Genomic DNA, 25,414 nt, shown 5'->3' with positions numbered 1-25,414 from the left:
TGCGCCCTCTAGAGTTTCATGACTGAACTAGATATTTATCACAATATAGTTATTTTTATTTTATTTGATCTTTGTTATTAATAAACGGAACAAAAATGCAAATTAGTACTTCAGGTATGTTAGTCAGCATCAGTACTGCATTGAATTTTTAAAAAATGTGCTTGATAAATCTTTTTAACGTCAAACCGCGCATTATTTTCTCAGTCATACATATTTCTTTATTGCTCTAAAGTGTGAAAGACTAAGCAATTTTGTTCTGCGCAGCTATATTTGCATACTGATATACACAATATAGCAAAATCTCTATTGATAGACACTTTATATCTTCACCGTGATATTTATCATCATACCGTTTAGCTCCACTATTATACTATTTCATATTTTGAATTAGCTTTCTTTTTATTCTTTTTTTTTCATTTTAAGTTTGAGCAACTTTGATATGTGCATTTTAGTTTGTTTTTTAATATTTCTATTTAGCTTTGCTTCATTTTTATTTCAGTTTTAGCAACTTTTTTATTTTATTTATTTAATTTTAGTTCAATTAGTTGCCAAGACAACATTTCTTACTTTTGTTTCAAAATAAAGTTTTTCATTTAATATTTATATTTTATATTATTTGAGCTTTATTTCAATTGATGAACGTATACTATTTTTAAAGGAGCTGTATGTAAGAAATTTATTTCAATTAATCATGAAATGGCCCTGATATGTCACTAGACATTAAGAAATCATGTACATTTCAAATACTTATATCACTGACAACAGTAGTCTGGCCAGGATATTGTCATTTAAAAAGTGCAGTTGCAGCCCTCAACTTATGTTGATGTTGTCATGTTGTGTTTTGGTCTGATGCTCCACCCTCCACCTATCTACCAATCACGAAGTCAGTAGTGTTGCGGCATCCGGGTTGCCAGCTCTGCTCTAGTTACCACAGCTGCAGCTCGTCACGTTCCTGCTGGATCCTGCAGCCGATCTGGCAACCTCGAGGCAGGGAGGAGGGGGAGGGGATACACCACTCTACAGTAATTTGACAGTGATTGCAGTACTAGTTTTGGCCACAATCTTACATACAGCTCCTTTAATAGTTATAGTTAATAATGACAAAATTGCACAAAAGGAGAAATTCAGCAGAATGTTCATGTTGCTCTTTTCCATGTAACAAAAGCATACAGTGATGATGGCCTGTCATCTCCAAAAAATGACAAAAAGCACAATAAAAGTGGCCTTCACAGCTCTTGTGGTATTGAAGTCTAGTTTACTGGTGTTATGAATGAACATCGGTAAACTTAAAAGTTTTGTCTACGGGTTAATTAACACATGAGATTAATCAGGCGTGAACTTGAACTAAGTTACATGTTAGTCAAAATGTGTCACATTGCAAATAAGCCTGTTCTAAAACAACACATTAAAACCCAGACAATGAATAACTAAATTGCAATATGTATATATATATATATATATATATATATATATATATATATATATATATATATATATATATATATATATATATATATATATATATTAAATTGCAAAATATTGCAATAATGTTTTTATAAAGTTATTTCAGATGCTTCAGGTTTTTACAGCATTGACAGTTTCCTGTGTTATTAAAAACTTTGTAAAAAACAAAGACATACCATTTCTTTAATAACTTCATAACTTAGCATTTGCCAAGAGTAAATCGAGACATGTTGTGCAAAGGTCTGATATTAGCAATTGCCATTGGTTCTGTTGCAGCTCATAAACAGTTATGAGAACCCCAATTGAAACTTTAGAGTTACACTATATTTTATGGTACTTTAAATTACCGTGTAATGAATTATCGTGAAAGAAAGAAATGTAGAGCAGCAACTTGATTCTATCCATCATTGTATTTTGAGATGTGGACATTTCATTCAAGAATTAATGCAAGCTTGCAGTCAATTGTGAAGGGGCGGGGTTTAAGAGAACTGCTGTAAATGATTAGAGAAGTCTGACATTTGTCACCAGACAGAAGTCAGTCATTTCACCAGAAGGTCAAGTTATGACATTTGGATTTAATATTACAAGCTCAATTTTTTTGTTTTAAATACATGGATAACTTATTCACCTTAAGATCTATAACATGCATTTACAAAATAAATATTGAATTTTCATCTCATTCTGGCTTAAATAATGATCCAAGTCACCTCTCACTATCATTGTGTGGAAAGGAGCAGCGTGAACATTCTGCCAAACATCTCTTTTTGTGCTCCACAGAAGAAAGGAAGTCATATAGGTTTGGAATAACACAAGGAATAGTAAATGATGACGGATTTCAAAGATTGTCTCATTGTCTCAACATGCTCTGAGTGAAGATACCTGATCATAGTTGGATGTTTTAGAGGTCTATTAAGCTAAAAGAGGACTCTTTGTGTTCTTGTAGAGTGGTTCCTGGCCTGCAAGCCCCGGCAATTTCGAGATGTCTGGAAAAGGTAAGACCAGTTCATGCATTCATGCTTGCGCGCGTATGTGTGTGTGTGTGTGTGTTGGCTCCGAGTGGGAACAGAAGGGTTTTTGTATTGCGGTCCTCATCTCCCCTCCACCAACCCCCTCTAATGGATGTCTGACCCATAGCTCTCTCTCTCTCTCTCTCTCTCTGTGTGTGTGTGTGTGTGTGTGTACATTGGCCCAGACTCGCTCAGTTACCTTATAAGACAGAGGACCTGGCCCAGCAGATGCTGATGATGATTCCAAAGGACAGGATTTCAGCCCAGGATGCATTGCTGCACCCATATTTCAACACTCTTCCACCTCCGTTAATGCATCTAAGGGACAGTAAGTGCTGGAGAATTTCACTATATGAGCGGAATGCACGCAATTCCAGCTTCAAAGGCTAATCTGGTCCCGTTTCAGACAAGATCAAAGTTAAATCCCTCTTTAGTTTCTGTCAAAACTGGCAACCTTTTTCAACACTGACTCAAGATGAAAAGAGATTATGCAATCTTAGAAATGTATTTTTCCTCCTGTCACTCGGTCATTTCTCTTTACCTAACCTTCTCTCTTTCTCCGTCAGCCGTGTCCATCTTTAAGGTGCCGGGCGTGAGGTTAGAGCCGGAAGCGAGGGATATCTTCAGTCCCAGCAGACGAATGAAATCGCCTCTTGCTCCGCTGGCCAAGTGCTGGTGAAAGACTTGTCTTTGTAAATAGTTGGTGTCCTTATGAAAACCAAAAACACGCCAGCATGAGTAAACGTGATACTGTTGCAGCATGACGGTCAGTTTGTATATGCAGGTCTAAATCAGCTTTATCAAATATATTTCTTAGGGAATATCAGATTAAATTTCATAAGAATCATGTTTTTACATTTTGGACCAGTAATAGCTAAGAGAAAGTTTAATGGAAGCTGATTTATCACCAGGATCCACATTTTAAACACTGTATTTTGAGATCATATTCACTGAGAGAGAATCAGATATGTCTGCTTTCCTGCCTCTCAGCAAAGTAATGTTTACAGCACACTTTCATTGTCAATAAGTTTGAATTAAATGCACTTATTCATTTTGATATGTAATAACTTTTTGTATATATTGCACAGAAAAGAGTGAGAGTGTTGAATTGGGAATGTGATATGAAAATGCGTGGAAGAAAATACCTACTAATATTTCAAAGCTCTATTGTATAGTGTGCAGGTGAAAAAATGACTTGTGTGCGTTCATAAAACACCTGGAGAGTCTCTCCTGAAATTACCTGTTTTTGTACAGCACATACTCATATTTCTGTGGCCAGCGTGTCAAGACATGTTTAGTACTGTTTTTAGCTAAGTTTGTATCAAGTTCATAATTAATAGTGTCAGTATTTACATTTGAAATATTAGCTATGTATGTATAAGATGCAGAGAGTCAAACATGTGCTGCTTCTAAGTCAATGTTCTAAGTGAGAGATGCACAGCAATAATCGTCACCAACAAATAACAGCTTCAAATAATAGAAACAATCACTCAATGCTGATGTCATACATATCCACACACTTCAACATAATCTGCAATACTGTGAAAATTGTGTACGTGTTGATAAAATTGTATACAATCCCACTGTGTCTTGACTTCTGAATAAATACCATAAAAACGACATTGGTAAGGGTAGGGTAGGCAATTTTCAACACATATGAACGCGAACAGCAGGGAGCAAACAAAAGTGTCATGAAAGACGGCGTTAAACCTCATGTCTCAAAGCACATAACATTACAATAATAATGAACATAAACAACTTAAAGAGCACTGACCAAGTAGTGGTTTACTTCACCTATTGCCCATGAACAAAATACTTTACCCATGTTCCTCCAGGGGACCACCAGAGGGAAGGTAGTTTTAACCTATACAAATGCTTAAACGGTGTGTCTTTAAAAATTATAATATACATTTTTACAGGATATTTTTACTCTACAATGTAAATGGGTCTGATATAGTTTTTTACATTTAGCTCATAAATATACAATTATTACTGGAAAAGTTTCCTCCATTTTACTATTAGCATATGGTCCACTTAGCAGCTTTTGGTAGGCTAAGTAACCACCCATTTCCACAAGAAGATACCACCTGATCTGACCGACATGTACAGTGACTGACCAGTTTGTTTTGTTTTATAGCTGAATCTGAAATCAACAATACAACAAACAATGAATGTTCCAGTTCTTCAGTCACTATGCAAAACACGTGACAAGATAATACAAAAAAAAAACCTGTTGGTACAAATGAGGAGTGTCTTTTCATTGTGCTGTTTCAGGTGTGTTGTGTAACTTCTGGAGTTTTGTATGAAGATGGTACGAAGAGAAACTTCCTTTCTGGTTATGAAAGCAGTGAATGGGCAACACAATGCTCCAACAAGCTCTCAAGATATCGAATTTCATTTAAACCTGAAGGGCTTTATACACACACACACACACACAGTCTACACACAGGAAGATCAAACCTCTCTGTCTTTCTTCTTTTCCTCCAGCCTTCTTGCGTCTCTCATTTTCCATCTGGCTCTGTTGAAATGCAGCACTCATGCAGTTCCTTCACCAGCCACGATAGGGCGCCCTATTTCTCACAAATTCACCCAACAGTAGCACGACTATCCACGCCGGGGCTAGTTGTCACAGGGGCTCAGTTAAACAAACATCATGTATTTTCTCTAGCGCTGATTTTGTATGTTGGTTGCAAACCCGTCAAATAAAATATTCTCTTAAATGAAAATATTATAATGAATACAAAACTCAAATGAACACAATAACACCACATTGGTTACATTCAGGCAAATGACCACAATATAATACAATATATTTTTATTTGTTGTTTTGTATTTCATCATTTATTATTAAAAATGTGCTTAACCTATCATCTTAAAAAAAGGTTATTTTTTGGCATCAGTGGTTCCATGAAGATCCTTTAACATCCATAAAACCTTTCCATTGCACAAAAGGTTCTTTAAAGGTTCTATAGAAGAAACATTTTTGTTTTTTTTGGTCCTTTACGTTGTCACAATGTACGCTGCCATTAAACAACATGGCATGGTGTCACAATAGGTCAATATGTTTTCAGTTCACTGTATCTCCCTAGTTTCTTTAGGCAATAGAGAACTCTTTAATCAACTTTTTTTTTTTTTGCTAGGACTTTAAGGTAAATAAACACACCATGAGAAATTTTCACTTGAGTAAAAATGGTAACAACTAGCCTTGGACTTTTTTAGTGTCCTACACCTTCTCCCTAAAGCTGAATTCAGCAAGTCTGTTAAATGTATGTGTTGGTTTCCATCACAGGAGTCAGTGGGTGGAGAGAGTTTTGACGGAGTGGTTCAAGGCCATGAAATGAAAAGCTGAGAGCTCAGATGGTCTCTCTCAGTATGTATTTTCCAAGGCTTAACTCACTCTGATGTGGTCTTGTTAACGTTACTGCAGCAGCGCCAGCAAGGTTTTATATGGGTTTATGATATTAATTAATGTCAAAGCACAAGGTCATAAGACCGCCGTTACTATTAAGTGCTTACTGATGTCGGTAAAGCTCTGACAGATATAAAATAGTATAGGTCTGTATAAACACACGTACAAGCCAAAAACGTCACACAAAAGTACTCTAACAAACACTCACTCATAAAGTGTGCACAATACAGTGGTGGAGATCCATTACTCACAGCTAAATTAAAGCGATCTGTGATCATGCACATACTCGTTTCACATGTGAGTGTGTTTAAGGGTGCAATTTGAGGAGAGTCAGTTCCAGTTTATTCCTACAGAAACGCAGGATCTTTAACTACAAAGAAGAAAAATGAATCTGCCGTCTGTCTCCAGTGCTCAGGCATCTCATCCGATATCCTGATGATTTGAGAATGCATGAGGACATTCCATTTAAACCATTCATCTCTCATCACCCACTCCACCCACTGAAGGATACTGAATAACTACTGTTATCTCCAGTCTAACACCCTGAGCTCTCCTCTGAGCTCCTTAAAACACTCTCTCCACTTAAAAATGATTTGTTTGAGGGGAAAGAAAACTTGAGTCATACTTCTCAGTAGATGTGCATAGTCCATTCCTTAATAGAAATCTTATCAGTCCAACATCAGATCGATTACTTACAATTATTCCAAAGATATTTTGCTATCAAACTGCCTGACAACCACTAAAAAACCTAATTGCAACACTTGGCAACCAGTAAGAGCATGCAAACCACTGCTTAGCAACAACAACAACAAAAAGAACACTATAGCAATTCCCAACTACCCCAACAACACCCTACCAACCACTCAAAACACATAGTAACATCCTAGTAATCTCCTCAGAACATAATTGCAAATAGCAGAGCTATATGAAACAACTAAAATGAGTTTTTCTGTGAATTTGCCAAGTAGACAGGTTCCTGGTTCAACATAATTAGTTGATCCTGGAAACAACATTCCTCTCTGAACATTTAGTCCTAACCATATCCCTACCCCTAAACTAACCCTACTCATAACTAATCCTTAAAATCAGAAGGGAAATTATGATTAACACTGATGTAGAAGCACCTAAAACTGCTTGTAAGCCTAAACTTGACATAAACTTCAAACTTGTCCCTCAAATCTGATTGGTTGATTGGAATGTTGTTCCAGGATGAACAAAGATGTTGATTCAGGAACATGTTGCACTTGGTTCACTGTCAGTCAATGGCGTTCATGTAGCATGATGTTAATGGCAATGTCAAGGGTTCAATTCATGGACTGAAAAAAAATGCATAGCTTGATTGCAAATTGCTTTGAAAAAAAGTCTGCTTTCTACTATAATTCACTATCATCAATTTTATGTTATGTGGTGATTGTACATAAAGAGAGGAAAAACAAATCAAATGCACATAACAGGCTATATGAAATGACACAGGCGCTAAATCATGAATGCGATGTGTCATGATTTTGCATTAGGCTTTTACATTGAGGATAAACATGAGAAAGGCATGTGGCCGGTTGGGTAACGTTTCAAGGTTGCAGTAGCATTTGTTTGGCAGCATGTGTAGCTTAGGAAGGCGACTGTGAAGTGTGAGAGAGTGTTTTGGGTTCTGTGCGTGTGTGGTCTCGGGCTCTCTCGGCTTTTGTAGCTCTCTCTGTTTATTCATGGCTCCTCAAGCACATGCAAGAGACAGCTGTTACGGCCAACCTCCATGCAGGCCTCACAAGCCTGGGGCTGGATTTACACACACCAGCCAGATAGGTGTCACTGTATCAGGGGTGGAGCGTGAGGATTTGTGGGAGCTGTCACCAGAACTTTTTATTATTCATTGCAGAATGGAAGGTGATAGATAGATGTATTTGTGCTTTTGGAGCATGGAGTGAATTAAACAAGTTTGGAATATTCCATCAAAACGGTCTTGAATTTTTCCTTATTTGATTAAAATGGCCTTGAATCAATTCAAAAGTCTCTTTTTTTAAGTGGGAGGGGGGAACTTTAAGAGACACTATCACTACTTTATTACCTTGTGCAACTATCTGGAATCTTATAAAACACTGGCTTTTTTCCTATTGAAAATATTTTCCTCTTACCCTCCTCCCCATCCCGCTCTGCTCTTTATTTCCTGTCTTCCTCTCCTCCCTGCTCCATGTGAGATTGAGTCTTCAAACAATAAATCCCTCTGCCTGCTCATTTAATCTGCATATCACTCTTCCATTGACCATTATCAACAAAATAGCCACCCATACTTAGCATGCAAATTATCTAGTTATTTGGAGAAAGAGAGAGAAAGAGTGAGGCCCAGTGGGGGGTCTTGCTGGAGGAGTGTGGGTTTCCTTTAACATAATGGGATTTCAACAGGGGGAAGGGGGCTATTGTCTTTTGGCAGCTCATTGAAACCCTTCAATTTTTGGGTTTTGTTGATAAGGTAAACCTGTTAAACTGTCAACTTTTTGTCTCCAAAATGCTTTGAGCACATGCTATTTTCAAGCAATTGTTCACACTGCAAAACCACCTCTGACAACAGTTTAGTTGAGCACACCGGACATTTTTTAACAGTCAGGACTCGGAAGAAAGCTAAAAGGAATGTTCCAGGTTCGAAACAAGCTGTATCAATTGATCAAGGCATTCAAGCAGAAATTAACAGCTCATGCTGATTTTTTTAAGGAAATTAATACTTTATTCAGCAACGATGCATTAAATTGATCAAAAGTGACAGTAAAGCTGTTTAAAATTGTTAAAACATTTATTTCAAATAAATGCTGTTCTTTTGAACTTTCAGAGAATCCTGAAAAAAAGTATGACCGTTCCCACAAAAATATTAAGCAGCACAAGTATTTTTTAACAGTTTGCCATAGTAAGTTTAAAAAAGAATCAATGTTTCTTGAGCACCAAATCGGCATATTTGAATTATTCCTGAAAGATCATGTAGGAATCATGCTGAAAAAAAATCAGATTTCATTTTAACATATAATATAGAAAATACTTATTTAAAATGGACAAACTTTCACAATATGATTGTTTGCTGTATATTAATCAAATAAATGGCCTTGGTGAGCATAAGATACTTCTTCTAAAAACAATAAAGAAAAATATTACAGACCCCCAAAGTAGTGTAACTTTGCAGTTGTATCACTCTACAGATTCATAACGTGCAATGTAATATTCAACTTAATTTTGTCATTAATTTAATCTTTGTCGAAGTGTGTGCATTCAAAAAAAGTTTAAACTATGGACTGTATATAGCCCAACACTTTGTTACACCAATCAGCATCTGATGTCTTCTGTCTTTCCACATGTTACATCAGCAAAGCAACGCTGCCCCATCCTCCAGTTCTCCTTTACTCTGACCCATCAAGAATTCGGCTGTGTAGTTTGATATAGTATAGTTTACATTACATGGAAGTAGGGCAGCACATGGGGGACCAGGCCAGTCACAGCCACCACGAGGTACATCAAATGCACTGGAGGTATTAGGCAGGATTTTCCTGCTATATTAAGAACACAGACACAGGGCTCAGAGGAATGACACAAGAGAGGCCCAAACGCCACTGTTAGTGTCTCAGTTCACGCAAACATTACATTAATAAAATGAGAGATCGTGAAAATGTGAGGGATTTTGACAAAATGATCAAGAAATGCTCATTGAGGAGACTGTTGCGTGGTTTTTGTAAGCTGCACTTTGTCAAGAAAGAAAGAAAGAAAGTAAGAAAGTAAGAAAGAAAGAAAGAAAGAAAGAAAGAAAGAAAGAAAGAAAGAAAGAAAGAAAGAAAGAAAGAAAGAAAGAAAGAAAGAAAGAAAAAGAAAGAAGAAGAAAGAAAGAAAGAAAGAAAGAAAGAAAGAAAGAAAGAAAGAAAGAAAGAAAGAAAGAAAGAAAGAAAGAAAGAAAGATAGAAATCAGGAAAGAGCAGATAAATATGTGCTAAGTCTTATTGTCGAAAACTTGTAACAGTTGACGAACTGAATGGGAAAGACTGGAAGAACCAATACAAGATGCCAACATTTGCTCCTTTTAGATAAAGGCGTCTTCTAAATGCATAAATGTAACACATTTTTATGGCATCCAATTTAATATGGCATAACCCATATAAATATAATAAGCAGTACAAAAACATTTTTGGTCAAACAAATCTTTCAAAAACAATGTAAGTAAATTGAAGTAAAAATGAATCCAGACTCTGAATGAGGCTCAGAAATTGACATAAATCAAAAATGGAAAAAAAATTAGGGGCAAATATTTTTCCCTATTATGAATCATTTTATATATATTATATTATATTATTATTTTGGCCTTGAGAATCAACTCCAAGGGGAAATATAGGCTATATTATTATATTTAAAAAAAATTCAGAATTTTATAGACAATTTTTTTCCAAAACTAATTGAGCCATTTGATATGTTTTGAAATAAAAATAATTACGCACTATGTTTTATTTGCTTAAAAAAAATTGTCAGCATGTAAAAAAATGCCCCTGAAAATGGACTCCAGGGTGAAAATATTACCTCTTAATAATAATTTAAAAAAAAAAAAAAAAAAAAACCTGACACTGCTCTGAATCCATTAGACTGCATCTAAGCACTAAGTAATCTGTGGTCATTTTCAGGCCAACTGGAGCGCTACTCTTTCCTGCATTCCTTCTTGCACTCACCCCTCCTGATTCCGATTTTTAACACAACCACCCATTTAGAATGAACCTTCCCTGCGTTCGGTCATCAGAGAGCCGTTGATGAGGTGTATCAGCAGCAGGAGTGTGTAAATGTACTTTTCCTCCATTTGAGAGAAGATTCCCATTTGAGACCAGACCAAGTCAAATGTATACCAACCCATTAGCGGTGCTGTACACTACACAGACACAAGGTTGCATGTGGTGTTTTTCTTAAACGGTATTAGTGTTTGACTTTCCTGGTCTGCTCTCACTCGGACTCATGCACCACAAGCAAGGAAATTAATGAAAGGACTTAACAATGACTGAAAAGCACCCCAGAAACAGCTGCACATTATGAAACACCTAAGCATTCTTTTGTTAAATAAGTGAGTATCCGAGAGAGAGAGAGAGAGAGAGAGAGAGAGAGAGAGAGAGAGAGAGAGAGAGAGAGAGAAGAGAGAGAGAGAGAGAGAGAGAGAGAGAGAGAGAGAGAGAGAGAGAGAGAGAGAGAGAGAGAGAGAGAGAGAGTGTCACAGGCACACACTGAAGTATTATTCTGATGAACATTTTTCCCCATGTTAGTTTAGTCACAGGTTTGAAAAAATATTGCTGTACAGCAATGAAAGCTGGGATTATTGAGGATCAGGTCAGGTGAGTTAAGTTAATGAGGAGCTTAATTCAGATAACATTCTTATATGGCGATCATGTGATAATTTGATCTTTAAGTGACTTTGAGACTTTTCCATGACCTCTTTTCTAAACAATCTGACTTTTGTACCCAATTGACAGATGCTAAAAAACAAACCAAAAATGGCACACACTTTAAAAAAATTATTCCATTAAATTCACCCTAAAATGTCCGTTCAGGATGGCTGCATAATTCAACTTATATAACATTATATTTCATTAATTGATATAATGTTACTATACCCATCTTGGATTAACAAAATCAGCTTTTTTTCTTAAAATGTACTGATTACCACCATGCAAATAATAGGTGGCAAAACAGAAAGTTGATGAATCAGAGTTCAAGGTAAAACATGGCCGAGTTTCATATAGATGCACAGGGTCATACAAACAAAGACAAAACACCATCACATGACACTAAAATAATGGAATAATTAAAGGGGCTATATAATAGGCATATAAGAATTTCCGTATTAATCGCTTTTTATTGCCAATAAGTGAACAGTTTGTAACAAAACTTTAAAAACAAGACCTTTCTCGACTTCAAAGCCTGTAGAATGTGTACATTTTGTCATCATTTACTCACCCTCAAGTTGTTCCAAACCTGTATGAGATTCACAAAAGAAGATATTCTGAAGAATATTAGTTGACGGTCGCCATAGTTTTTTATTTATGGAAGTCAATGGGTGCCGACAATTGTGGTTACCAACATTCTTCAAAATATCTTCTTTTGTGTTCGACAGAAAAAAAGAGACTCAAACAGGTTTGGAACAACTTGAGGGTGAGTAAATGATGACAAAATTGTCATGTTTTGGTGAACTATCCCTTTAATGTAAGGGCCGTTCCACACTAAATACATAAGCGTAAAAAAGCATAATAAGTAAGTGGCGCGTGAGCAGCGTGTGTCTATTGTGCTTTCACACTGGCAGCATTTCTAGTGTACAAGATGCTCTGAATCAATCACTAAATCTCTAAACTGTGAAACAGGAGTTTCTCCACACCGCAGTTTTTATCCTCGGCATGAGAAACAATTGGATTCTAACCGATTCAAGTTAGATTAGCCCTTTTGTAAAGATATTTTTTATTTTACCATTCATTAAATTGAATTAGTTGTTATTTTAGGCTAAACAGATGTGAATTGCGTGAAGTGTCTCACCTCTCTCACACAGCAAAAGAAAACCAAATGCTTCTTTGGCACCATGAAAGCCACAACACAGTGTTAGGAACGACAAATTGTTGTCAGAGTGTGTGTGTGAGAGAGGAAAGAATGGAGAAAGAAAGGAGATAAACATTGAAGTAATTAGGTGTTAGACATTATCTGAGTGGAATATTGATATGTCTTTCTTATGGCCTGGTGTAAGATCAAAACTACTTCACTTCAATGTATTCTTAAACACTAGAAATGTCATATTTTGTTAAAATTTTGCATTTGAAACAATATAGACTGCTCTACTCTCACATAATCAGTTTTAATCAGTAACTTTCTTTCAGATGTGAGTCCAGAGTTCAAACTGCTCCTTTAAAGATCAATGAATCAGTTTGAATTGATATTGAACTGTGTATTTGTCATTAATTCATGAGAAAGCTAGATAAGGAACACTGACAGATTGATAAAATACTCAGGTAATATACTCAGGTGTTTGTAATAGACATTAACTCCAAACATCTTTCTGCCAGACATGATAAGCAAAAACTAACATAATGATAAGCTTTAGAATCATTGATCAGGTTTATTTAAACTCTGATAAAGGATGATTGCTATCAGATTCGTCAGGCAGATACATGGAAAAACTATTTGAAGCATGTCTGAAAAATGCTTTGAATAATACTGTCTCAAAAGCATCTGTTATATGCCTTGCTTTTGGCTTAGACAGAAATAGGGGTTCAAAAAAAGAATATTATAGTGTGTCACCATATATGCTTTTGTAAGTTTCGTCCTGGTTTCATCATCATATGTTTCTGGCTGTAAATCTCCAAAGCTCACATACCACCGAGATTTATCAACAACTCTGAGCTAAAACATCCCCATAAATACGGCCATTACAGCAGGAGCCAGGGACGGACTGGGACTAAAAAACGGCCCTGGACTTTGACTAGGCCCGGCCCAAAGCAATCGGCGCGCGGAAACTCGACAACAACAACAATAACGCCTGCTGCCTGGCATGAGTGTCACAAGACTTTAATTGTGGCTCATAATACTATACCTAGCTAACAGCAAATTATACAATTTATTCCATGCTGTCTTAAAATGAATTTATTACTTAATAATCTTAATTAATTTATGCAGTAATTAATCTTAGCTACTGCACAAATAATAATACCACATCTAAATGAAAATAGGCTACACCATTACAAATGTAACTTCTGTATTCAAAATCTTCAAAGTTTGTAAGCATTAACTGTAACGTTACCAACATTTTTAAAAGTAAAAGCACAACATATTTCTTAATATTAGCTACTGCATGTGGCATTTTACAGCTAAAATGTTGAAGTTTAGCTGTTTTAACTACTGTAATCATTAAAAATGTAGCAAGCTGAATATCACTTCCTAACATCATCCCTAGCAAGTAACTTGCAAAGTAATTTCTGATTAATTCGGTTCGTCAGTAGCATACCTGTCAAGTTTTAGATTTGAAAATAAGGGAAATTTTCCGCCGCCCACCGCGAGCAGTCCCACCACCCCAACCAAGCTCCAGTATCCCTTACATTTTAAGACAGGTGTTATAGCCTAAATGAAAACACACACACACACACATATATATATATATGTGTGTGTGTGTGTGTGTGTGTGTGTGTGTGTGTTTTTTCATTTAGGCTATAACACCTGTCTTAATAGGCCTATGTATGGTAACGTTATAGGGTATTAAGAGCATTTATTTAAAGGATTATTTGCATATTTTCTGTTCATTTAACATTGCTTGTCTTTACATTTACATTTTATTTTCATTCCACACATTTTCATTTCATATTGCTTTTCTTTTACAGTTTTTCTTTTCATTTGCAGTTTTTCTTTTCATTTCACATAACTTTTCTTTACTCTTTTAGTGAGTTATTGAAAAAAAAATTGTTGCAGACTTTGTAATTACCTGTTTTGGAAGGAGTGTATTTGTGGGCTGGGCCAGAGTGGTTAATTTTACATGAGAGTAGAGCAAACAGTTCTGTTGTCTAACGTCATCCTATTCTGTGTAACAATCTTTCGTACCATGCTAAATCACCCTTTCTCGTGTTGACATACATCATTCCTTCCCCGTGTGAGATACTAAAGTCGCAGTTACAAAACTTACAAAACGCGTGACTGTCCCCTACCCTGCTCCTCTTCAGAAAAGTAAATTCGCTATCCCATTGATCGATCGCGGTATTTAGTACATGAGGGTTTTGTTTTTTTGGCAAGAGTACCTTGCTCTGTCATGGCGTCCATCATCCGTCTCTGTTTTTTTTTTTTTTTTTTTTTTCCCGCGTTGTCACTCATCATCTGACCTCACACACTAACATCGCGACAACTGCCACCTACAGTACCTGGAACGTTAGTTATCGCGAGGCTAGTGACAGCTCAGATTGGATTTTTTTTTTTTTTTTTTTTTTTTACTCCGCCCGCGGTATTATTATTTTTCAATAATGCAAAAATACGGGAGATTTACGGGAAAATCCTAATACGGGAGGACGGCGGGAAAGAAGGGTTAAATACGGGACTTTCCCGGCCAAAACGGGATACTTGACAGGTATGCAGTAGTAGAGATAAAAGCCCGCCCGCACTTGATTGGTTGGGTCCTTACATGCGCTTCGTGAGGCACACGCGCACACTAGCACACACACGCAAGGTCTCTAGCTCGCTCCCTCTTTCTGCCGTGCGCGCGCTACGCATGCGCAATCTTATTCGCTCTAGATTCCGAGAGATTTTAACTAATTTGCGGGCATCAGTGAGCCGCTATAAATATGCGGGGAACTTCCGGGAGACTTGGGATGTCTGTGACTGCGTGTGTGGCGGGTGGTGGGCCGGCCCACCGGCCGTCCTGGAGTACCGGCCGTTCTGTGATTCTCCAGATCACACAGATGGCCAGTCCGCCCCTGGCAGGAGCATGTCATTGCTTTGGCCTATGGCTTTCAACCCGTCCTTGGCCAGCGTTTTCTCATAACAGATTTCTCATTTATCATAAATACACATGCACAGGCTTTCTGCCCATTTTCAGGTTACAAATCACCAAACTTAACATTTTCACAAGTTGAATGTCCTCTTATATTTGTTTGAGATTAATAATTCAGTCCGGCTCCCACTTCATCACCAAATGGCTTTATGATGTATGTGGCAGAAATCACATTCATTTGAGGAGTCACTGCTATAAATCTATTAGTTTAACAACACAAGCATCTATTTCTAAATTTCTTGCACCAGAATCCCAGATCGCTAAAAAAAAAAAAAAAGTGAAAAACATTTAAATGTGACCATTTTTTTATTTGGACATTTTAAATCACCTTAGCAAAAAAGTTTTGACTTTGAACCTAAGCATTTTAACACTCGTTTCACTTCCTCTCTAATATTCCAGAGACATGCCTACATATTCATACATTTAAAATAAATGAAAGGAAATTAATTTAGGTGAGGAAGACACTGTAATCCCAGTATCCCACCTTTTTTCTGAAATATTCCTTCCAATCCAATAAGGAACGTTTCGTTAAGAAAAACACATCTTCCCATTGGTCGGAAGGTATGAGGTTTCAAGGCGCCCCGCGGAGAGGTGCTAGTGGCCTTGAATGAAGGGCCGGTTGAAACCGTTTTATCATTACTGTGTGGAGCAATGTGGAGTCAGCGTATCAACTTTACAGAGATAGAGCTGCAGATTCAGCAGGAGTGGCGGAGAAAGTTTCTTACATTGTTTTAAGGGAGAGGAGGGCCGAGCGTAAAAGGAGGCAGATGTTTGGGAATTCTGATGATGAAATATGTGGATGAGTCTCGAAAAAGGGGTCATGAATACCTGAACGCAAGACTGGAGGATAGTTTGTGACTCGCCTTGTACGAGTGATCGGTCACGTCTGGAGGAATATCACATTGTTGCACAAGTTTCGCGGAACACCTCAATCCCAGTAAGTTTACATTTGCTTGTGTTCGGTTTCCATGCGATAATAGATTAAGATTGAGTCTCTTTTTAGTGCTTTATCTGTGTAGATATATATCTTACGACTTAGTCTTAGTCAGTGAAACATTCCTTTGTTTAAAAAGTTTCCCCAAAACTTGTTTTCACACTTTTTCATTAAACTTATTACTACTATACGTTTTATGTTTGGTATTATTTTATTGCTCCTAAGAAATCCAATGGTGGACTTTTTTAATGGTTAATTTTAATTGTTCGTTAGAGACACTTATTCCAGTATTGAATAGTGTTTATCTAATTATTCAATAATAATCACGGCATACTAGTAGTTTTTAATTTGCTACTGGAACCCCATACTGACGTTGTAACTTTTCCCATTGTTACTGGTAACAAATTGCAGATTTTGCTACTGAATTCTAGGGGGTGGTCTTTAATGTAACTAGTAGCCTAACTTTTTTTCTCACTAGTTACACTAGCTCAGTAGTTAGTTGTTTGTAATGACTAGTCAGAATGGCTACTTTTTTTTATAGATACAATAACACATTTTACTAGTAAGAGATGGGTGTTACTCATGTTGTTACTAGAAATGTAGTACTCTGAGAAAACTGAGACTAGATACTAGTAAATTTGAATTGTTAAGCATTAAATACTAAGTACTAGTACAACCTAATGAATAGTTAATAGTAAAGTTAAAATGGGTACTAGCAACAAAATAAGGCATTGTAGTCAGAAGTGAATAGTTGCAATGTAAACCCCCTCAGAAGTTCCAATCCATTTGCTTCCAGTAACAATGTAGAGTAGTTTATGCTATTTGGATAACAATGAACTGAATAGATAATTTAGAAAAGTGTGCATATTCAATGATTTGTTACTAGTGACATTGATAGTAGTCACTATTGGATTTCTTAATAACAGTTAAAATAAGTACTAGAAACTTAAAAATAGGTACTAATTATTTGTGAAGAATAAATGTTAAAATGGTTTTCCATATTTCGGTGTTTTCCAGACGACAATCATGGCGGTACGCAACATGTTCATCACAACACTTCTGCTTGGACTGTGTTCAGCCCAGTATCAGGGAGAGAAGGGTATTTCCACCCCAGATCACGGGTTCTGCCAGCCCATATCTATCCCCCTGTGCACAGACATTCAGTATAACCAAACTATCATGCCAAACCTCCTGGGACACACCAACCAGGAGGATGCAGGACTGGAGGTGCACCAGTTCTACCCCCTGGTCAAAGTTCAATGTTCTCAAGATTTGAAGTTTTTCCTCTGTTCCATGTACGCGCCAGTGTGTACAGTTCTAGAACAGGCAATTCCACCCTGTCGTTCCTTGTGTGAGCGTGCAAGACAAGGATGCGAGGCCCTCATGAACAAGTTCGGCTTCCAGTGGCCCGAACGACTCCGTTGTGAGAACTTTCCCGTGCATGGAGCCGGAGAGATCTGTGTGGGACAGAACAAATCAGACCCCGACATCCCGACGACAGACCCCACGCCACATATACCAGACCCTTTCACTCCACGCCTGCATTTTCCACGCCAAAGTCAGGCTTTCTCTTGCCCACTTCAACTCACAGTCCCTACCTACCTCAATTACCAGTTTTTGGGGGCGAAAAACTGTGGCGCCCCTTGCGAGCACAAACAACCCTATGGGCTGATGTACTTCAAGGAGGAAGAGGTCCGATTCGGTCGGCTCTGGGTGGGAATCTGGTCTATCCTGTGCTGTGTGAGTACCCTGTTCACGGTCCTCACTTACCTTGTGGATATGCGCCGGTTCCGTTACCCGGAACGCCCCATCATCTTCCTCTCTGGGTGTTACTTTATGGTGGCAGTGGCTTATGCAGCCGGGTTTTTGCTGGAGGACAAGGTGGTCTGCATTGACAAGTTCAAGGATGATGCTTATAGGACTGTGGCACAAGGAACTAAAAAGGAGGGCTGCACCATTCTCTTCATGATCCTGTATTTCTTTGGCATGGCCAGTTCAATCTGGTGGGTGATCCTGTCTCTCACCTGGTTCCTTTCTGCTGGAATGAAATGGGGCCACGAAGCTATCGAAGCCAACTCTCAATATTTCCACCTGGCAGCATGGGCCGTCCCCGCTGTGAAGACCATCACTATCCTCGCCTTGGGACAAGTGGATGGTGACCTGCTGACCGGCGTATGTTACGTGGGCATCTACAACATTGACGCCCTACGTGGATTCGTCCTCGCCCCGCTCTTCGTTTACCTCTTCATCGGAACGTCTTTCCTTCTAGCTGGATTTGTCTCGCTGTTCCGCATCCGTACCATCATGAAGCACGACGGCACCAAGACAGAAAAACTGGAGAAGTTGATGGTGCGCATTGGCGTTTTCAGCGTCCTCTACACCGTTCCGGCTACCATCGTCATTGCATGTTACTTCTACGAACAGGCGTTCCGTGAGCAGTGGGAAAAAACCTGGCACATGCAGACATGCAAGCGCTTTGCCGTGCCGTGCCCGGCCAACAACTTTGCGCCCATGACGCCTGATTTCACTGTGTTCATGATCAAGTACCTCATGACTATGATTGTAGGAATCACATCAGGATTCTGGATATGGTCTGGAAAAACTCTACAGTCGTGGCGAAGGTTTTACAAAAGGCTGGGCAACAACCAAGGGGAGACAACAGTGTGAACTGAACTTTGTGGACTGCATGTGAGAAATACAGGTCAATATTGAAAGGAAACGTGAACTGCGATCAGGTCACACAACATAGTACGTTGAACCATGCTGATGGTAAAAGACACTGTTGTGTGAGCCCAGCATGATTCTTTTCTCATTTAAAGCGATGTAATGTATAAAGTGCCCAGACTTTGCCAACACTTTTGAAAGCACAACTCCAAAGAACATGCATTTCTCCAATGGACTAAATTTCAAAATGTTTTTACAACCTTGAGCCTTGGAAATCCTACTAATGATTTTTTATGGAAAAGTTGGCATAACTCTTCTCTTTTATACTGATGTGGGAACTTTAATGCTGACTTGTTATCAGTTTACGCCGTGATTTCTTCACCCGACGGCGGCCAGAAATGTCTGCAATTTAGTCTTGTGCCTTGCAGTACTGATCAATTCCTGTTGTTGAATGAATGTCTCTTTTGTTTTTGTTTTGTTTTTACCACATTTTTTTGCTCATAGATTACATATTTTAGTATCTGGTTGCACATGGCCATTTATTTAGATTTTAGAACTAGTTAAAGTTAATGTTCTATGGTCATGAGTTGCTTATTCATCCATGTTGCCATATCAAGTCAGGTCTCATGAAGTAATTTAATATTCCGGCATTTTAAAGGCCTTAGCGGAGTGAAAGTGACTGACAGGATGAAAAATGTTTAGATAAGAGGTATGAACAGGAGGAAATGTTATCATATTTCATTATTTGTAAATATCACATTTCTGTCAAAAGATGTATGATGTATTTAAGCAGATTACTTTTGTTTAAGGCCTTTTTCAATTTCACTTAATAAAGTGATTAGATTTTTAAAAGCTGCTTGAATTTGTTTGGACAAATGGTGACTTGTCGTTGCCCTGACGACACTTAGATTTTTCTCCCAAAACAGTTGTTAACAAGTAGTTGAAACTGATAGAAGCATAATTTACTACAAAAACAGGCCTCAAGTGAGTAGCCCTCCATGTGTCTCGAGTCCATTAATGGTTTCGGCGTGTAGCTTGCCTTGAATCAAGGAAAACGACAGAAAATGGGTGAAGAAAAGAATCAAGGGTGTCTTTGATGGGGAAAGAGTAAACATTTCTCTTAAGAAAGAAAAAAACTAAAGTGGCCTACAAAAACAGGATATAATCACGGATGGTGTGAAGTTTGTCACCTTGCCTCTGGGACAACAGGAAGCCCTGAGATGCACCAAAACATAAGATCTCCTCCCTTCTCCAGATGAAACTAGATACCGCTTCATTCTTTAGGGTGAGGGAAACGCCCCATCCCACATCCCCTTCTCCTGTTGGGGGATGTTTCTCAGTAAGGGCATTTGGAAGGTGATGGGGGTGGGTGGGGTTACAGTATCTGTGAGAATACAGTAGATACTGCACTAATGAAATAACACAGATTATGATTACCGGTACATGGCAAAGAGACATAATGCTACAAAACTTCCTCTGTAAAACATATTTTTAATCTGTTTTAAACAATAATGTTCATAAAGCAATCAAAGAAACTTCACACCAACCTTAGATTGTGCAGTTGTTTTTCCAGTATAATATGATTATTTGTGTGCAGTACATGCACCCCAGTGTCTGATTGGGTGTTGTTGGCACTCAGTGCCTCGGGGGACGTGAAGTGTGTAAAATTCACAGCGTGTGCAGCCAAGAAACATCCATGACTTGGATTGACGGTTGGGTTAATGGATTTTTTTCTGTCACTGTCTGATTTGCTGCCAACACATACACACACACTCATACATGTTTATAAGGTGAAAAATGAGGCATTTTCAGGAAACACTGCCTTTTGTGTGTTATGTGTCCCTATACTGATATAATTAACTGATGCTGAATTTATGTTGCCTTCAGTTCACATGCTATCGAAGATTTCTTACTTCCGACTTCGGAGTCTTAATATAGAGCCCATTGCGTTCAAGTGCTTTTTTGTCACAAAAGACAGGAATCATGGAGGACACCGGGGGCTGTACCATGATGGTAGTTGAACAAACTCAGGGTTGCACGATTAGTTTCGAGTTGACGAAACCAAACCAATCCAACCAGGCTTTGTTGGTACCATGATGCTGATCATCAACTGTCTCTGTCAACTCAGGCTTTGATCCTGAGTTTAGTTGCGACATCAGTAGCGAACAGCCAATCACATGCTGAGAAAGAGAGAAGCAGCGCAATTCACTTATTAAAGAAAAGTATTAAAATATTAAGAATTTAAACAAATTTACACAGCAAGAAGAAAACAGCTGTCTATGAAAGAGGACAACTAAAAGAAAAAGTCTCGCTACTGTATATCAGTGCAAGTAAAAGTGAAGTTAGTTTATACAGTTGATAAAGGTATAGAGAGAATTGAACATTTAAGCTCACATGTAGTCAATTTATAGCTTCATCTATTGAAGCTATAAAATGCGTATTTATATTACCTTTATATATTTATTCATTTAAAATCTGCGTAATAACAATTGATGAACTAAAATTGTACATGTGTGATCGATTAAGGGTATAATAATTACATAAATAATTTCTAAATTATACACATTTATTATTCTAAATAAGCATTGCTAAAAGCCAGACGATTTTGTCTTTAAAAATCATTTGCTATGTAGTGACCTTTAATTTGGAGTAAACAGGTGGAGTGACTTTATCGCGTCAGACATGTGCCACTTTGCTCACAGCTGATTGGTCCAAATTCGTTTTGCAACCTCTTACCTCTTACCTGGAACATAAACTGCCCCGGACGCGATATTTTTTTTCACAGGATGGTAGGGGAAGACTCATGAATATTCATTAGGGAACTCATCCCTGATTGGTCTTAACCCCAGTGACTGGTAGGTTTAGGGGCGGGGTTAGGGGTAGGTCATCAGACCCCCAGTGACGGGTAGGTTTAGGGGCGGGGTTAGGGTGTAGGTCATCAGACCAATCAGGGATGAGTTCCCTAATGAATATTCATGAGTCTTCCCCTACCATCCTGTGAAAAAAAATATCGCGCCCCGGACCAAGTTAGCCGTGGAGCGTAAGTTACTATGGCGATGAACACTGCTAAAAGCCAAACCACTTTTATGGTGCCTAAAACCCAGGGTTGGCGCAAACTAAACTGAAACATACCTGGCTAGCCACCTAAACCGGCTTCATAGGCCCCAGGTTTATTTATGCCTATTTCTTGGGGAAAGCCAAAATGTATTGAAAAGTAGCATATAAAATGTAGCACTTTATTCGTTGACAATAAACAACCTGTCTAGATAGTCAGTTTGCAGACGATTTTGGAATTTTGGTCAAATAAATGCTATTTTCGCTGAGTATAAAACATAGAATATGCTTCAAACGACAAGGCAAGGTGATGTAGCTGTTCTGGAAAAAACTAATAAATAATACCAGTCACAGCAGCAATCGTTCTCCCCTCCGCCATGTTAAAATGTATGGCATGCCTAAAGGTCCTTGCACACTGAGTCCTAAATTTTCGTATTCGTCATGTGGTGGCTCTTATTTGTCAAACACCTCTCAAAATGCTTGCTACGGATGCGAAAAACGCAGACAATCGAACCCGACCCGGATTTTCTAATGACGGACGAAAGTTTCAGAGGCAGTGTGTAAACCATAGACTGTAAAAAAATTGTAAACGTGATTGACACAACGTGGGGTCGTGTTTATTTTTTAACGTGCGAAAATTTCGGACGAGAATTTCGGACTCACTGTGCAAGGACCTTAACTTGGGTGTCAAAATTATCTCCAAGTTTCCCAGTAGTAAATACGACTTGAGAGGGCATTCATGTCCAATTTCCAACTAGGAAACTCATATTTACGATAATTCCGATGACATGGCAGCATAAGTCACACTATTAAATACATTTAACTCAAAGAAAATATCAAATTTGTCCTTTTACTTTGTCCTGACTTTACTTTGTGTAATGGACGTAGGCCAGTAAGAGCTGTGAGTGTGAACCTCACTCCGGTTCGAATCCCGCTCGGAGAGGGTCGAGTAGGACCGGTTACATTTGGTGCCGTGACCCGGATAGGAGTAAGGTTTAGGGGAGTGCCAGTGTGTGTGAAAATGGACGTAGGCCATTAAGAGCTGTGCGTGTAAACCTCACTCCTGGCCTCAAGTGGTATCAAACAACTGACGCAAGAGGCTGAGGTCTTTAGCGACCTTGTTAGCGTGCCGGAGGCCCCGGAACGAATCCCGCTTGGAGCGGGTCCAGTAGGACCGGTTACACTGGCATTTTTTGTTCACTCATGTTTTGCTGTGACATCCCCCTTTAAAAATACAGATTTTTGTGAAATAATTTAGAGAAGTTACATTAAAAATGACCACATAGTTAAAACAGAGGCAAATTTCTCATACAGTTATCAATATATCATTATGTGTACACATTGCCTTGTCAAGCTCAATAGTTCAGCTCTTTTATGGTAAAAAATTGTTTTTTTGGGCAAGATGGTCTTGACAATATTTGCAAGCTAAGACTTTTTTTGCATTGATCTGAAACTCCTTCAACATTCAACCCCAAAAACAATAAAACGGGTAGATATCAAACTTTGAAAGATGAATGTCAAGGGTTATTTAAATTGTAATGTGTGATTTAATGTGCGTAATGTGTGAAAATTGATGAAAAGGCTGTAACCATATATTTTAAGACAGGGAATAAAATTTAAAAATTGTCCATTAAGCAGGAGGAAAATTCACCCTTTTTTCGAAATGCTTGTTATTCATTTTACTGTGATTGATTCATCAGTGCATATGTTGACTTTTTTGACCTCGTCCTTTTTATTTAAAAATATGGTAACTCGGTTTTCCGGTTAAACGGCAGACGTCTCTCTTGTGACATATTAGACTTCTCCAATCCTTCAGTCCTCTTAAACCCTGCCCTTTTCTTACAATTGACTGCAAGCTCGCATTCAGATCTGCCTTGCACAATCTCAAAATTCAGTCCACAACCGAGCCAAGTCGTTTCACTCGGATACACATCCCAATACAGAAAAAAAGATCGGTCTCTCCATTTCAATGAAACTTAAAAAAGTTATATTTGTTGTGCACTATTCTAAATATTTGGAAAAATTAATGTCCTTATTGAATGAATATCCTTATTGTATTGTTTTTCGCTGGTCAGGGCATGATAGTTTGGGCCACAAGATGGGGAAAATGGTTTCTTTGAATTTCAACAGTAGCAACAAAGCCACAAATGCCACGGTCTATTGAGACTTACCCATATATTAGTGCAAAAATCATTCTTAGGACAAAATTCTGATGTGTTTGTCATTACAACAGGTTGTCTGTGAATGAACGTTTATACAACACAAGAAGAATGCCTGTTTTAGGCTCAAGAATATATATTGTACAGAAATAACAAGACGCTAAACAGCTCTGTTTGCACAGCATTTGAAGTCGGCATGAAACGGAAGTTGTGATAGTCTTTTCTTCCCTATTGTGACGTATATCTGAATGAAACGATGTCTTGAACAAGAAAAAAATGTAGGGTGTTATGGATTTTTTAATGAATAAAATAGTAAACTGTAAATCAAACTAATCATAACTCTAATATCTAACCTTACTTCTCTTTTAGGCCTAACATTCTAACACTTGAACAAAATGTGCTACTCTGAAGATTGTGTCGAAACCAGAGAAAAATTCTGAGATGCTGGCTAGACAATATCAAAAATATACTTTCTAGAATAGTCTCATGACATATTGAGTAATCAAATGAACTTCTAACCCTTTTCTATTTTTTTAATTATTTGAGATCTAAGTTTCTACCTAGTAACAGAAGGGTTTGCATATGAAGCACCAATCAAATTGTAGGGAAATGATGTAATGTTTCATGTCATTTTTGCCATGCTCCTATTCTAAAAAAAACTGTTGTATTCCTTTTGCTGATGGGATTCTCTCTGAAATTTATCTGGGATCCTCCAGCCGTGATTAAAACATATTCGAAGGCATTGTTTGTCTAATGCATGCGCAGCAAGTTAGTTAGGGGAACAAGTTAGGGATTGCGAACTCGAAGCCAGTTGTCGACTGTAGACGCAGAGCTAGAGTATAAAGATATTATTAAGTGTCGACTGTAGACACTTGGGTGTCGATTGGTTGAGATAAAGATATTAAGTGCCGACTGTAGATGCTTGGGTGTCGATTGGTTGAGATATAGATATTAAGTGCCGACTGTAGATGCTTGGGTGTCGATTGGTTGAGATATATTAAGTGTCGACTGTAGATGCTTGGGTGTTCCATAAAAAATAAGGATTGTCCATTTTGATTTCATGGTGACTTTAACAAAAGAACCCACAGGTTCTCTGAATATGGCCACACCTTGACAATTTATGGTCACCCACAGTTAAGCCTTTTTGGTTAATAGGTATTCTGTGTTCATCTGTGTTGAGCATTTTGAGCACATTTTTTGTGGAAATCTGTT

The 25,414-nt window shown here is 38.0% G+C and overlaps 2 protein-coding genes across 3 annotated transcripts in view; both read left to right on the top strand.

The window, feature by feature from the left end:
• The window catches only part of cdk15 (cyclin-dependent kinase 15), a 91,292-nt gene extending 87,926 nt beyond the window's left edge, over positions 1 to 3,366 (top strand). For both annotated transcript variants that reach the window (XM_056266922.1, XM_056266921.1), the window contains 3 exons: positions 2,408 to 2,456; positions 2,657 to 2,799; positions 3,038 to 3,366. In XM_056266922.1, coding sequence (XP_056122897.1) covers positions 2,408 to 2,456; positions 2,657 to 2,799; positions 3,038 to 3,150 — 305 coding nt within the window. In that variant the 3' untranslated portion in view covers positions 3,151 to 3,366. The remainder of the gene's footprint in view (positions 1 to 2,407; positions 2,457 to 2,656; positions 2,800 to 3,037) is intronic.
• A 12,642-nt stretch (positions 3,367 to 16,008) lies between these two features.
• fzd7b (frizzled class receptor 7b) lies at positions 16,009 to 19,841 on the top strand. Its single transcript, XM_056266912.1, has 2 exons — positions 16,009 to 16,328; positions 17,343 to 19,841. Exon 2 carries the CDS (start codon positions 17,352 to 17,354, stop codon positions 18,990 to 18,992), a length of 1,641 nt encoding a protein of 546 aa, XP_056122887.1. The 5' UTR covers positions 16,009 to 16,328; positions 17,343 to 17,351; the 3' UTR covers positions 18,993 to 19,841.
• Positions 19,842 to 25,414: the final 5,573 nt, after the last annotated feature.

The sequence above is a fragment of the Rhinichthys klamathensis genome, unplaced genomic scaffold, assembly GCF_029890125.1.
Source record: "Rhinichthys klamathensis goyatoka isolate OS25496 unplaced genomic scaffold, OSU_Roscu_1.1 h1tg000254l_1, whole genome shotgun sequence".
Lineage (NCBI taxonomy): Eukaryota > Metazoa > Chordata > Actinopteri > Cypriniformes > Leuciscidae > Rhinichthys > Rhinichthys klamathensis.
Note: the sequence above shows the minus strand (reverse complement) of the source record. Positions and strands in the feature narration are given on the sequence as shown.